Below are 15,844 nucleotides of genomic sequence, written 5' to 3' on the forward strand. Positions count from 1 at the left end.
TTGTGCAAAAAATACTTAACATAATAACTCAATTTATGGGTGAGGAACCTGAGGATACAAGATGGTATTTCCACAGTAGACACTCAATAGTGTTAATGGACTGAGGTGAAGACTGTATCATTTAAAAATTTTTCACAATCCTTACTTGTGAAAAAAGAGAAGCTTATTGAAATTCAAGATTGAAAGACAAAAATTCTCTCCTGATTTTCTCTTGCATGAACATATTCATAGTTATTAGTATTTTGCAAATCCCTGTAGAATAAATTTGACCTGACAGGAGTCACATTTATAGGCCATGTACTTTACCTATTTTCTAAGAGTAGCAGATATTTCATTCTCCTTTCATTCTGTCACTTATTTTCTTCCTTTCATTTTCCCCCACTTCATTGTCCCTTTTAAATCTTTCACATTCATTAATTTATTTCTCCACTAATTCCTTCATTCAAACAAGGCCAGGTGCTTAATTTTAAAATCTCATTCAAAATGGTGCCACGTCATCCACCAGGGCCAAGAACCGAGAGGTGCTGTCATATTTCTCCCTGCCAGCGTGGATCTCCGTCGAGCCCCGCCCTCTTCTCCTCACCTGCTCCCCAGGAAACGACAGCGAGGCCGCTGTCAAACGCTCTGGCCTCCAGCTAGGTCCCCTACGGCCTCCGCCCCCTCCCCCTCGCCTCCGGGCCGCCCCGCCCCTCCCGGCTGCCGGCTGGCGGAGCGCATTTATTTGCATATTTCTACCTTTGTTCCCTGCCGGCGGCCAATCAGCGCGCGGGGCGAGGCGGCGGGGGGGGGGCCTGGGAGGGGCTCGGGCTCAGGCTCCAGCTGCGGCAGCCGCAGGTTCCAGAGCGGGTTCGAGTCGCGGCGGGCGCGCAGCGCACTGCAGCCCCAGCCCAGGGCCCCCCACCGCGGCTTCGGCCAGGCCCCAGAGGCAAGGACAAAGAGGCTGTCCCGGAGGCTCCGCCCGAGCCACGTTTACCTGAGGTTGCGGGAACCACAGGCTCCAAGATGGTTTGCGGGGGCTTCGCGTGTTCCAAGAACTGCCTGTGTGCGCTGAACCTGCTCTACACAGTGAGTACCCGGAGCCCGTTCCTCCCCTCCCGGGGGCTTTGCACCTGCTCGGTTGCTCCTTGGTTTTCCTGCCTGACCAGCGACTCTGACTTCATTCCGCACCCCTTTCCCGTCTTCCCACGCTCTGCGCGCCCCTGGCCTCCCCATCAGTGCCCGCCCGAGACCAGGAGCCGGCGCTTGTCGCAGTCTCTTCCTTTCCCTCATTGTGAAGCCGTCGTCTTTCTGGCTCACTGGCCGCGTCTCTGCCACATTGCTCTACCCCGCCCCCTCACCCACCGCCTTGTTTTTCAGTCTTTTGACCAGACCTTCCCACTTTCCCATCGCTATCCCTTCTGATACTCCCTCCTGGCTTCCAAACCCATCTGGGGCGAGTTTGGAGGCGGGAGAGCCGCCTCAGGTTTGAGGACAGTTTTGCAAAAATAGCGTGGTCTGAAACTGACAAGGCGGCATATGGATAGTGTGCATCTTGGTGAGCTCTACGTGCGCTTGTGATTTGAATTGAAGTCACCGAGTAGGTTCACAGGATATCCGCAGCTTCCGAACTTTGTTTCGTGCTTACATAAAGGGTTGTCTTTTTTCTTTTCTTTTTTTCTTTCTTCTTCTTTTTCTTTTTTCTTTTCTTTTCTTTCTTTTTTTTTTTTTTTTTTTTTGTCCGTTTGTTCATACTGGATGCTTTTTTCCATGGGGTCTCCCGTCTTAGTAATAACCTAACTCCATTTTAAGCGAAATCCTCCAGTAAATAAGCAAGCCTCCACCCAAGTCATTTCTTTCTTTGCCAACAAGCTTGGGCCTTTTAGTTTTAAGGGGCAGCCTATTTCTATGATTTCTGAGGCACAATTCTGGGCAAACAGGAGAATGGGGGAGCAGGTTGACGTTTATCGATTGCCTACCACATTCCAGGTTTTACATCCAGGTTTTACATTCCTCGTTCTGAAAGCCATCCGCGGCAAGGGGCATTGTCTACATTTTATATGTCAGATAACAGACCGAAAAGAGTTTTTTAAATAAGTTTACATAGATGGTAGTTGGCGAGTCAGGAATAGAACATAGACTGTGGGATCCAGATCTTTCCATAGGCTTCTCTCCCAGGTGGAAGAAACTTCCTCTTCTGTCATCATCCCTCCATCCTAGTCTTGCTCCCTTCTATAAATAACACCTGGCGGTTTGCAGCACCCACCCTGAAAACAAACCCAGCTCCCCTACATTAGCAGAGAGCTAGGCCATCTGTGCAAGCTTAGGTTACATCCTTGGAATGGAGAGTCTGCCTTGTGGTCACCAACAGGAGAGCGAGGTTGGATCGGTTTACCATCACTGTTCCTTTGTATATGAACATGCTTGCAAAGCTTTGAAGGCAAGTCAGTGAAATAAAGTATGCTTTTCTGGCCAGTTAGTAGGAATCTAATCAACATGGTCACTGATAGTAGATGTGGGGGGTAGGGGAATTGTAAAACACCTGGTGATTCAGCTCCTTGGAATTGGAGAGCCCTGTCAAGTTTCAGAGCAAAATCCACCTTTGTCTCACCTGAAGCATGTTGATGGTATTGATTGTTTATTAAGTAGGCGGTGACCAATTCTCCAGGTATTTTCTTTTATTAGCATGGATGGCCTGCTTAGAACTTCAAATTCACCATTTTGTGCCCTGACTTTTGCCCCCACCCCATGATTTAGTCATCTGTTCACCAGACACTTAGCCTTATACTGTGGGCTTACAGTAGAAGGTCTACTTTGCAGGCTTACTTGACTCAGAGGTCTATATAAATTAATGTGCAATATATATATATTACAGTTAATTATATAGATTAATGTGCAATACATATTAAAAGGCAAGTTATTTTCAGGTGTAGTTATTTTCAAAATATGTCCCTTCTAGTTGTGTTTTCTGTGTATCAGGAAAGCAAGGAGAAAGGTGATTCTAAAGGAACATTTTAAGATTTTTATAGCTAATCCAACTTATTGACCTTCAAAGTGTATTCTATTGATTTTAATAGCTATGCAGTAAACCTTAATTAATTAGAAATTCACAAGGCTATAAAATGGTTAGCATCCTTTTAAATCCTAGACTTTTTATATAAAAAGGATATTTCTTAAGATGAATTAATGTCTACTTCTTATGTATTGTGAATAAGCTTAAATAAGGTCAGTAGTTTAAATTGGAGGTGAATGAAGGGTAAAAGTTGGACTAGGTCTAAAATAGATGCTGAAAATGAGCCACTAGATTCCATATCTTCCCTTGTCTCTCCCTCAACAATTTAAGATGAGAAGTGTGAAGTAGTTGGGGGCAGGGCTGAAGTTGAGGACTTGGGAGACATTTCTTTCTAAGGTAGAAATAGGTGGACCTTTCATAGGTTCCAATCCCACCAGGGTAACTACCTCTAAAATGTGCACAGAGTTGCAGGATTGAGTCTGAGGTCATTTCTAGAAGTGTTAGTGAAGCCAGGATTGCATATGGGAGTGGCAGGTTAAAGGCCACGGCTTGCTTTTGTGTTGAAACATTTTCTTGAGGAACTTAGGACTCTATGAGCCAGACTGTCCACATGCTCAGGTGGCCTGCAGATGAGCCTCAGATGAGAGCAAAATTCATGATCAGGCCAGAAAGCATGTCCCTAAAATAGCTTGGAAGGAACATCCCCCAAACTTGTCATGGACTTCTGATCACTAGCCAAAGGTGCCGTTGATTTGTTGTGATTTATGGTTTGGTCCTTTTAATCAATAGGATCCCTAGTACTGAATAAACTAGTGTAGTGAATATAAATTGTTTATGGATATGGTAGGAAGAGGAGAAAGAGAATTCTCTTCCTCGCACCTTCATGGTGTTATAAGAAAGAGAAAGACTGGCTTCAGAACTTCAGTATAGTTAAAGAGACTGAATGTTTCTTTACTCAAAAAATATTTATTTATTTATGACAGGCACTGTTCTCAGTTTGGGAAGACATCAGTGAAACAAACTGGGCTTTAAAATCAATATGGCTTTATGAAGCCTCTTTTTTTTAAATTTACTGTCTTTTCTCCATATGACCTCAGGAGCTTTATTCAGTCAATAAATATTTGCCTAATGTGTATATTCTGCTGGGAACTGTGGGAAGTAATAAACACATACAAAGGCAAATACCTCCCAACTCTGTGAAAACAAGATCTAGTTGGGATTCATGGAGTCGGAAAATGTGATATAAGGGAATGACTGACTTTAGGTGCCTTAAAATTTAGGATGATGGGATATCTTTGTGGGTTAGAGAAGTTGGGGGAGTGAAGAAGGTATAACGAAACTGGGGAAAACGTAGAAATAGTGTCAATCTTTTTCATACTGCTTAGGATATAAATGCAAATGAAAACTGCTTTGGGAAAATGGTCTATTTTATGTTTAATAGTTTATTTTAGAATACTTTTGATTGAAAATGCTTTGATGAATAGTAACAAACAACTTTTTAAAATTATAATTTGTGGAGAATTTTAAGAATATGAAATAAATGTTATTCTAAAATATGTTAACATTTAGATGATTTATAATTTGTGTCCTTGTGCTTCCTAAGCAGAGAAGAGACTTCTAGGAGTTGCACTGCTGATTTTTAATATATGTATTAAATATTATATATAATACATATTCATATATATGAATAGTTTTTAATTGAGAATGTAAAGAACATAAATGACTGTGATCTTAAAATGAGAAGGGTCATTTCAGAAGTTTGTTTCCTTTTCTGTATTCATTCTTCTAAATTCTTTCCAAGTTTGTTTTATTGATTTTTTTTTTTTTTTTTTTTTTGCAATTTTTCCCCCCTATACCTTTGCTTGCTTTGGGAAAAATCACCATACAGCATCAAAAATTATGCTGATTTACATCCATTCTCAGACCCTGATTGACAAAACTTTACATTTTGATATCTCTGAAACTGGATTGTCTTAAAATAGACAAAACATACCATATGTAAAGGTAAAAAAATTTATCTCTGCAGTCTATAGGGAGAGAAAGAATTGGGTTCAGGAAGAAAACTTAAGTTTGAATATCAACTGTACATCTTCTTGGAATTTAACCTTGGGCAGACAGCTTACTTTATTCGAGCTTCAGTTTTTCCATTTATAAACTGGTGATATTTTTCATTCTCCTTCTTGAGTTTGTAGGATAAAATGGAAAAATATGGATAAATGCTTTGGATGCACTACAGAAGGAAAAAAATTAAGTTGTTACAGCTTCAAGAGTAAAAGGTTTATTTTAAATTTCTGAATTACAAACCTGCTTGTTATGATGAAGATTTTGAAGCAATTGGGATTTCTAGTACTTAACGCTAGCTGGTGTTGACTCAAGCAGGCCCTGTGGAGGCAGGAGTTCATGCCCTCAAAGTAGTAATATTAATCTTTTAGTTGTAAGAAAAAAATGACTGAGGTACAGTAAGTAAAAATATGGAATGATTTACCTGTACCTTTTTTTGAGTCCCATTCTGGTCATTAGAGTGCTAGAAAAATTTGATTTTGTTCAGTCTTAACTCCAAAATAAATGAGAAACACTAGTACTTCAGCCAAAGAAAAATCTACTCATTGCTGTTACTTTCAAATGATTGCACTGATGTCATTTTTCAGAATTCCAATCATCATTTTTCAGATTATTCTTGTTTAATATTTTCATGTGTGGTTAGGTTTATGTTATTTCTGTGTTCTCGTTCAAACTACTGAATGAATTTAAAATATTTAAGTGGTTCTTGGTTATTTTCTTGCATTTTGATTTAAAAATGATTCACTGTTTACAGAACCTGAGATTTTCATGTGATGCTGTTGTGCCGATATTTATAGTCTGCCTTTTTGCCAAGTGTGTTTGTAAAATTTCCCGGCTTTTGATGTAAAAATGGTAACAAAAATGTGCTATTTATGCCATTTCTCACTTGAAGTGAGGTTATTAACTTTCATAAAGTTTAACGACATAAGAGGCATTACAAAGAAAGAAACAATTCATTTTGGGAAAAATTGTATTTCAGCCCATATTCGAAAAGTGAGATTTGAATATTTCACTGGCTTGATTTATATACAGTTTTAAGTGGTTTAAAAATGGGCCATTATCACTTCAAACACATTTGCAGGACTGGTGAAGGCAAGTTAGGTTTAGATCCTCTTTGTTCGTGTTACATTTCATCTGAATTTATACTCCAAATTATTTTGCCACTGTAAAATGAGTGATCCAAACCCATTTGTGATAATAGATGAAAACTCTTAGAGAATCCATCCAAATTCTTTAGCATGCCCTTTGAGATCTTTCACCATCTGCCCCTCCCATCTGCAGCCCTTGACATCTTTTAGCCACAGAGAATTCCCCACACAAAATGCCCTTTGTTGCCTTTCTGTTTTTGCTGATCCTCTGCCCTCAACCTAGAATACCTTGGTCTGTCTTTGTAAAGTTACTCAAATACAGTCTCTTATTTCTTTAGTCAAAAGGCATTGTTTCCTTACATTTTTACTTGGAAATCTTAATACTTGAGTGCCACTCCAGACTAATTCATTCAGATCTGGGGAGAAAGGGAAGGCATGTGATTATTTTTTTACTACCTAATTCTAAATTACAGTGAGGGCTGAAAGTCAGTATTGTAAGATTTTGTTTTACTTTGTCTTTGCCATTGACCATCCCGACTCTCCATATCATAGGTATCTTTGTAGGTTTGGTTTTTTACTCCAGCTAGACCATTAACCATTTTTTTGTTGTTGTTGGCAGAGATCATAGCTTTCTCTTTGTTAGATCCTTCAGTGTGTAGCATTTTCTTTAAAAACAAACAAACAAACAAAGACAAAAAAAAAAAAAAAACCACACACACACACACACACACACACAAAGGCTATACTCTCTAAATACTCCTTGAATTTAGTTTACAGAACAAGTTGCCCCCTTTTTACCACAGGCAAAACACACCTAATGAAAACTTCATAAAAATGATAAAATGATTATAATATTTAATCACAAAAATGATTAAATATTAGGGGTGCCTGGGTGGCTCAGTCAGTTGAGCACCCGACTTTTGATTTTGGTTCAGGTCATGATCTCAGGGTCATGAGATAGGGCCCTGTGTGGGGCTTGTCTTCCCAAGCAGGCTAATCCTGGCCATATATTAAATATGGACTTCTCTTCCTCTACCCACCCACAACTTCACCACTCTTCATTCTTCTTGCTTCATTTTTCTCCATTTTCATTTTGCTCACTTTCTTACCTTTTCATATGAGGTATCATTTATTTACTTATTTACTTATCATCCACTTCATCCCATAAATGTAAGACCCTCTCTCCTTTTTACATTATTGGCCTAATATATTTTTAGTCTTATATAAATATAAGATGAGCCCGAATAATGTTTTCTTTTATTCATTCCAATAATAAATATTAATTGAACATCAAGAGCAGTAAACAAACCAAACCAAAATGTGCTGCTTTCATGGGTCTTACATTTATGGGATGAAGTGGATGGTAAGCAGCTAAGTAAATAAATGATACATCATATGAAAAGGCAAGAAAGTGAGCAAAATGAAAATGGAGAAGAATGGAGCAAGAAGAATGAAGAGTGGTGAAGTTGTGGGTGGGTAGAGGAAGAGAAGTCCATATTTAATATATGCCCAGGATTAGGCTGCTTGAGAAGACAAGATGGGGACAAAAATTTGAAGGCGATGAAAGACATATCTGGGAAGAGTGTTTCATATAGATGGAACTTTGAAAAGATTGAGGAAGAGGAGCATTCCTGGTTTATGCAAGGGACAGAGATGAGTCCATTTTGACTGGGACAGAGTGAGGAGGGGGTGGAGTGGTGTAGGATGTGAGTCAGAAGGTGGGAGATGCAGATGAGGAAGGGCCTTGAGACCACTGGAAGGATTAGAACTTTTATACAGAATGAAACGGTAGCCGTTGGTGGCTTTGGGCCTGATTTTTCATTTGAAAGATTGGCGACTGAATTGTGAATGGATTATAGACAGCCGCAGTGGAAGCAGTGAGATCACATGTAAGGCTATTGCAGTAATTCAGGCAAGAGGTATGGAGGGCTTGGACCAGTGTGATATCAGTGTAAGGGAAATAGTCTGATTTGGGGTGTATTTTGAAAGGGGAGCCAACATAATTTTCTGATGGGTTGGAACGGGGCATGAGAAAAAGAGAGGAGCCATGGATTACTCATGATTTATAGCCTAAGCAACTGGCAGGATGGATCTTCTATTAATAGGAATGGGGAGACTGTGGGTGGAAAAGGCTTTGGGAGGAAGATAAAGGGTTCAGTATTAGATGTGATGCCAATGAGATACCCAAATGGAGATATCACACAGCAGTTAGACTGACAATAATGGAGTTCAGGGGAAAGGAGTAGCCTGGAAGTTTAAATCCTGGGAACCATCAACATAGAGAATGGGATTTAGGGTTGATACTGCATTAGATCCACAAGTTATTGAAGATAGATGGAGAAGTGCAGTCATCTGTGGAATGAACCAAAGGCCCCTTTACAGTAAGAGCTTTAGGAGACAAGGAAGAACCAGGAAAGGGGCCTGAGAAGGTAAGAGGAAAACCTGGTAGAGGTTGGTATCCTAGAAGCCAAGTGCGAGTCATTTGAAGGAGGCAGAATTGAACATCTGTCTCAAATGCTGTTAAGTGAGATGAGAACTAAGACTTGGTCTTCAAATTGATCAAAGAAGTCATTGGAAAGAGCAGTTATCCTTTTGCTTTTCACAGGACAAGCTCTGTGACCCTCAGCAGTATGGACAGAGTCCTCATCACTTTCCTCTCCCAACGGCCCAGCACAACGCTGGCACATGGTTGACATTTAGTTGATTGAATGACAAAATCAGTGCAGGGCTGTTGTGCCCGTAGCCCCACTTCTGGTCTCCCAGAACTCCCCACAGCAGGCAGGGGTAGGGGTGCACTTGGCACTTGGTTGGCAGCTGTGAGTGCCACCTCGAACTGTTATCCTTGGAACATGACAAGTCAGGATCCCTTACTTTTGAATCCTTTTATATAACTTCTTCTTAGCAGATATTATGTAACACGTATATGTGTTTTGTGCCTGGTAAGTATAAAATCTGCTTGGCACCACGGAGAACATGAGGAAGGAAAATATGTGACAAAGGCATGTGAGGCTTCTTTGTATCCTTTGAAGAATGAAAACGAAACAAAGAATGGAGGTCCTGGTTTCAACATTAAACATGTAGATATTTGGCAATATCTAGATGATTTGTAGAGTTTTCAAATTTCTGTCCAGATATTTGGCATCATAGAAACACATGCTTGATCATCGCTGAGTTGTTCTTCAGTTTTCCACAGTAGGCAGAAGTTCAGAGGGCGAGTTGAGTGTCCAAGTGCAGTTGCTCATGATGAACACTGAAGCAGGTACAGGGAAGCCTTTGCTTTCTTTATGTGTCTGTGGATGCTGGGCTACATTTTGGTGGTATAGTCCCTCTGAATCTTACTCCTGTTTTAAATTTCGTATCCTCCACTATTAGCACAACTTCTTTCTTATTTTAGTGCTGACAAAATATTTTTGAATAATTTAATACAAAATCAAATCCAGTTTTTTCAAATGTTCTATATTCCTCTTTCATCCTCAAAGCAATTCACTTACCCTGGTAGAATTCAGATGCTAAAAAAAAATGTTGAAGTAATGAGAAATATTTTAGGAATAATTCAAGTTTCTCTTTGCATCTTGCTTTGAAATGTGGTGGATATTTGATGAAAGAATGAAAATCGTTTTTATAGGTTATATAGAGAAAGAATAATCTGGAACATCATTGGGCTGAATTTCTTTCCCCCAAATATTATATTAGTTAGGGAAGAAGCATTTCCCTGTCCTTAAAGCATAATGAGCAATTTCATGAGCTCTTTCATTCAGCAGTGTATTTTGAGTATCTCTTCTGTACCAGGCACTTAGCCAGGTGCTAGGAATATCAGAGAAGCATGTGCCTTGCTTATATGGCACTTAAAGTATAGAGGGTTCGTTAGAAGAATTTGAAGTATGGCTGGAGGTGGGGAATAGTGGCTAATGAATTACCTCCAGCAATAATCCAGGCTCCTCACATCCTTGGATTTTTTAACCTGGGATTTGGACTTTATTCTAAGATTAGAGACAACAGATCACCAGCCTGGGAATGACCAGATCTTCCTGGCTTTAGAAAAAGACGAAAGACCACCATATTAGGAGTAGAGTCCAGCCCTAGGTAATAGAAACCCAGCTACTGCTGCTTTAAATAGTAAGCTTTATTATTTTCATGTAGGTAAATGTCCAGATGTAGGTAGTCCAGAGCACGGGCATGATTCAAGAATCTTATCAAGGTCCCAGTCATCATTGTTTTCCTGCTCTATCATTCTGGGCACATAACTTTCTTTCTTTTCACCAAATTGCATTGGCAACTCTAGGCATTATGATTTGTTCCATTCCCGAAGGAGGAGGAGACTGTAAAATGCTTTTCCTTGGAAAGATGTGTCTTTTGTTGAAATAGTTTTATTGAGCCATTATTTACATACCATAAACTGCACATACAGTAGAAATTTAGTAAGTTTTGATATATGCATAAACCCCTAGCCCCATTGCCACATTCAAGACCTTGAACATATCTATTGCCCCCCATAGTTTGCTTATCCTTGTAATCCCTGCCTCCTGCTGCACAACCCCTGCTTCCAATCTGCAAGCAACCATTGACCTGCTCTGTGGTGCAGTGTAGGCTGGAGTTAAATTTGCTAAGTCTAGACAGGGTGTTTGCAGACAGGAGATCATGTAGGGCATTTGTCTGGGTCATTGATTTCCCTTCTTGGTTTATCCTCAGAGTGAAGTTTCCAGGAGGTCTTTTCAGCTAAAAGGGAGTGCTCATATTTTTTAAAAGCTTACGTTCAAGGTGAAGGACTTAGCGTTAGTCTAGGTAGGGAAAGTGGTCTCAATTGTGAAGGTAGACAAAGTCTCTGCATGTTGGAAGGTATTAAAAGATTTATGATAAACACTTGGAAGACGAAGCTTGTATTAACCAGAATTCTTTATGGGTTATAGATGAGCTTAAAAGAATATGTTTTTGAGAGAGCACAAACTCTCGAAAGCATAGGTAGAATTGGGACATCCAAATAGTTGGATTGTCAAGTATGGCTGGATCAAGGGGCTCAGAAAAGGTCAGAACTCTCTTGCTCCTTTTATCTACTTCTCAGCTCAGCTTGACACTGCTTAGTTTCTTTTTGAAGATAGATCTTTCCATGTGCCAAAACGGCCCCTGGCAGAATCAATGTTAATTGTTCTTATAGCTTGGTATGCCAGAGGAACCCATTTGTTTTTCTTTCAATATCCTTTTATTATGGAATGGAAGAACTGATTGACACCATTGGTTTATGGACCCATCCCATGGACCAATCACTGTGGATAGGAGGATGAGCACCCGTGGTTGATAGGCCTATGTTGTGTGTCTCTACTGCTGGTAGTGGTCAGATGGGACTTGTGAAGCACCGTGATTCAGAGGTTTACAAGAGATGCAGGTGCTGGGTGGTAAAGGCAAAATACATCTGTAATAGAAGTCATTCCTCTTCTGGGCAGGAATTTGATTCTTCTATTCCTCATTCTAGAATATCCTAGCAACTTCATCATTTGAAAAGCTTAGTGTAGTAGTTTAATATTTCAAGACACACTTAAGCTAGATTATAAAGATCGTTATGCACAACGTATTTTTTCTTTTGTTCTGTAATGGCGTTACATGTATCCACAAGTGTACACGTGCACGCATGCTTATTAGTTTTGAACAATTTTATGTACTAGAGTGATGTTGAAGATAAACACTTTTCATTCTTGCTCCCTTATTCTGGGCAGTGCACTGGGCACTTCCGTGTGAATGTAAGTGTATGTGACAACATCCCTGGGTTGGGTTAAAGGAAAGTGAAAAGCACAAAATGAATTCGGTAGTTGACAAATGGAAAAGTCATATGACTAGAAGACTTCACTGTTCTTTTTATGCATGGCTGTGATGCAGCCAGCTCTCCTAGGGAGTAAGTTAAAGAGATGCTATGCAGACCCATAAGGATCTGGTGACAAAGCAAGAATGCTATCTTATGCATTATAACGTTGCTAGTATTATATCTCAGTGTTAAAAATTATTTAACTATAATGCTATGCACTATGATATGGCTCCACAGGGAAGGAAAAAAAACGCACTAAGCAGAAAGTTTGCCACAGTTCTGCCTCTCTGTCCTTGGGCAGGTAGTTTTGTGACTCTTTCACCTATAAGATGGAAGGGAATAGATCACTGGCCAGGTAGCATTGTGCCTTGGTGTTCTGTGAATTTGCACTGTCTTGTGAGCCCTAGTTGAGAATTGCCGTGACCCTTCCACTAGCGTCTTCCTCAGGGTCCATCGCCGTATGAACTGTGGCTTCTCCCAGCACCTCCCCTTTCAGAACTTTGGGAAGTAACACCAGTCGTAGAGACTCTTCTAATCTTGCTTTGGTGTGTCTTTTCCATTATAGCTCTTCTAATCTCTCTTTTTAGAAGCTCTCTTTATGCGATACACTTCTCTTTGTTTTAAAGAGAAAACAGGAAAGGTTGGTGCTTCCTGCTCATAAAAACATTGCTATCAATGAGTTAACAGATCCATAATCTGTTTTTATCAGTATTCTGTCTCCCAAGGGAAGGAAACTATTTGTCATAGGTCTAAATTTACTTTCTATTACAATTGGTCTCATAGGAAACTGTTGTTATTATTGAACAAAGGATTCTTGCAGTTCCTTTGTCTACCAAGTTCTAGTGACAAACGTAGGCTTTTTAATTATACAGTTAGAATTAATTTTATTGGAATCAATAATTTTTAGATCACTAGTTTGGAAGACTTCATATAGCCCCATTCTCTTCAAAATTACAAACCAACCATAACATATAATTACCACTACTCAGAAATAAATAGTTTCATTACTATCTTTAAAGGGCTTCTTTACAGTAAAAGTTCAACTCTGATGGGCAAATTTAATTAGAGGCATATCATAAACCTTTGGGTGCTATTTCTAATTTTAAAAATTATGAATACTTGAGGGCTTTGTGTCGCAACGTGTCAGAAGCATTTGCCACACAGAACATAACATTTATGTTGTTTTCGATTATTTTGTTTAAAAAACCTAACATATTTTGGGAGTTTATCAGAAAATTGACTAGCCCAAATAAGTTGATGTTTGGACACTTTTACTGTTGTAGTTATAACTGCAGAATTTGTTTGGGATTGGATAGTTAACTCTATGTTCTCTTCCACCTTACAAATGAGAATGTGTATTTGTGGGTGTGCCAACATGCCTGTGCTTGGGAATTGGGTGCAAGAAGGAGAGACAGGGTGGTGTCTTTTTCACACATAAGGCCATCCAAGTGTGATCAGTCCAGGGCTTTGTTTTCTGTTGTAAACAAGTGGAGATACAACAAATCATTGGCTACTGCACTCAAGTGTATACCCCCTTCATTCGAAAGCCTTCCATTTTTCTAACTGGGAGCCCATCGCAGGAGAGAATGTGGACAGTCCTTGAAGATGCACAGATGAAAATTAATTTGAAATATTAGAGAGATGAATGAGAATATCTTGATTTATGTGGCTGTGTTTGGGGAATAGTGGAAGCAAAGGCTAGATGAGGAAAGTTGGACCAGTTGACAGAGGAAAGCAAAGCAGGAGAATTTAGAATTGGTGCCATGGTAAGAAAGGGGCTGTTAAATTTTCAAGGCTGGTTTTAATTAGGAAATATTTCATGTGCAGAGAAGATACTATGGTAGACTCTTGGGAACCCAACAGGGTGATTCCATGGATGCCAGTGTTTTTGCCACATCTGCCTGTTTTTTAGAAGTTAGGTGTTATACAGCTAAAGGCCCATTCCATCCCCGTTTCCATTTATCCCCACTCAAAAGTCGTCACTGTCCTAAAATCAACATCTGTCATTTCCAGGCATGTGTATATACTTATGACTATTTGACCTATTAGTCAACCGCAAAGAATATAAGGTGACTTTTTGTGGGGCACCTGGATGGCTGAGTCAGTTACGCGTCCGACTCTGATCTCAGATTCGTGAGGTGGAGCCCTGTGTCAGGTTCTGTGCTGGGTGTGGAGCCTGCTTGAGATTCTCTCTCTTAAAAAATGGCTGCAAAAATTTACACTTTGTCTTGAATGAGTTCTAGGTTCTCCACCTCCTTCGTGTCGTCAGGCTTAATTTGTGCCAGTCTGGTGCATGTGAGAGGATATCCCATTGTTGTGGTTTTTGTTTTCCTGATATATAATGAGATTTAACATCTTTCAGGTATTGATTGCCTTTTGGATTCTTCTTTGGCGAATTGCCTCTTAACTACCTTTGGCTGCTTTACTGTGTGCTTTTTTGTCCTTTTAAATTGATTTGTAGGTATTCTTTGATATATATATGTGCTGCAAATACCTTCTAGTTCTAGGTTTATCCTACATTCGTCTGATGATTTTTATTGTGTAGAATTTTAAAATTTTAATGTGGTGTATAGTGTGATAGGTAAGAACACAGAATCTGTAGCTGTAAAGCCTGGGTTCGTATCCCAGTTCTGTCCCCTCCTTGCTGTGTAATCTTGGGGAAGTTACTTAACATCTCTGTGCATGACTTTCCCCATCTGGAAAATGAGGCAGTAGTACTACCTAACTCTAAGGATTATTGAGAAGATGAAATTAGTTAGTGAATGGAAAGCACTTAGAATGCTTCTTTACACATAGTAAGCCCTACATTAGTATGATACTTGATTTTGCGGGGTTTTGTTTAAAAAGTTTTTCTTTAACTACAAAGTCAAAACGTTTTCCTCTATTTTTTTTTTTCCTAAATGTTTAAGTTTTGCTTTTATATTTAGGGTTTAAATCTATGCTGTGAGGTAGGGACTGCTACTATTCTTTTTCAAAACACCCAGGGCTATTAATTAAAGCCTCCACTCTTCCTACTGATTTGGAATTCCATCTCCCTCCAAGCCTACACTGGTGGCTTATTTAGATCTGTGTCAGGTACTTGGTTTTAATTTTTGAGTCATTACAACAAGTTATGATATTTGTTTCGATTTTTAACTTCCTTAGCTTTTTAGTTTTATTTGTATGTTTAATTTTAATAATTAAAAAAAATAAAACCTGTCTAAAAGATGTAGAGTCAGGCCCAGGTTTTGCAGAGCATGGTGAAAGCATGAGAAAGAGAGGTCTGGAACGGTGAGTTGAAGGCGCTGACAAAGGTTGATTTGCTACTAAGAGCGTTTCTTACATATGGTGCGGTGAGAGTGCAGCTGGGCTGAGAAAGAGTGGAGCAGACACAGCCTCTCTATTTAACCTTAAAAATGTTCCTAGCCCTTTGGCAACAGGGGACATTCATTCTTCCATAGAAATTAATGGATCATTGTATCGAGTTCCACCCTAAAAAACCTGATTGAGACTTTGGCTAGAAATCCATTGAATTTGTAGACTAAATTGGAGGTGAATTGATGCTTTATTATAAATAGTGTTTCCACCCATGAACTTGTTAGATCTCTTCATTTAAAGCAGTTTTTCATGTTCATCAATTAATTTCACAATTTTCTCCATGAAGGTCCTATAATACTTTTCTTAGATTTACTTATATGTACCTGATATTTGTGGGGCCTATTACAAATCGCATCCTAAAAAAATACATTAAAAATTTTTTGGGGGTGCATGAGCATGCTGTTGACGTTTGTTCATTGTTCCTATTTATAGCAACTTTTCTCATTCTTACCAATTTTAATATTTTTCAGTCTCTTGGATTTCCCATGTGGCTACTCCTATTAATATGAATAATAACAGCTGTGTTTCTCCTCATCTTTGTTCGATGTTCACTCT

The 15,844-nt window shown here is 39.4% G+C and overlaps 1 protein-coding gene across 2 annotated transcripts in view; it reads left to right on the forward strand.

Moving 5' to 3' along the window:
- Positions 1 to 798: 798 nt before the first annotated feature.
- TSPAN13 (tetraspanin 13) overlaps positions 799 to 15,844 on the forward strand; it is a 30,629-nt gene continuing 15,583 nt past the window's right edge. The window contains exon 1 of one of the 2 annotated variants that reach the window (XM_026506957.4): positions 799 to 1,065. In XM_026506957.4, the coding sequence (XP_026362742.1) occupies positions 1,003 to 1,065 (63 nt within the window). In that variant the 5' untranslated portion in view covers positions 799 to 1,002. The remainder of the gene's footprint in view (positions 1,066 to 15,844) is intronic. The other variant, XM_057304287.1, reaches the window with a different exon arrangement.

Source organism: Ursus arctos, unplaced genomic scaffold, assembly GCF_023065955.2.
Source record: "Ursus arctos isolate Adak ecotype North America unplaced genomic scaffold, UrsArc2.0 scaffold_3, whole genome shotgun sequence".
NCBI classification, from domain to species: domain Eukaryota; kingdom Metazoa; phylum Chordata; class Mammalia; order Carnivora; family Ursidae; genus Ursus; species Ursus arctos.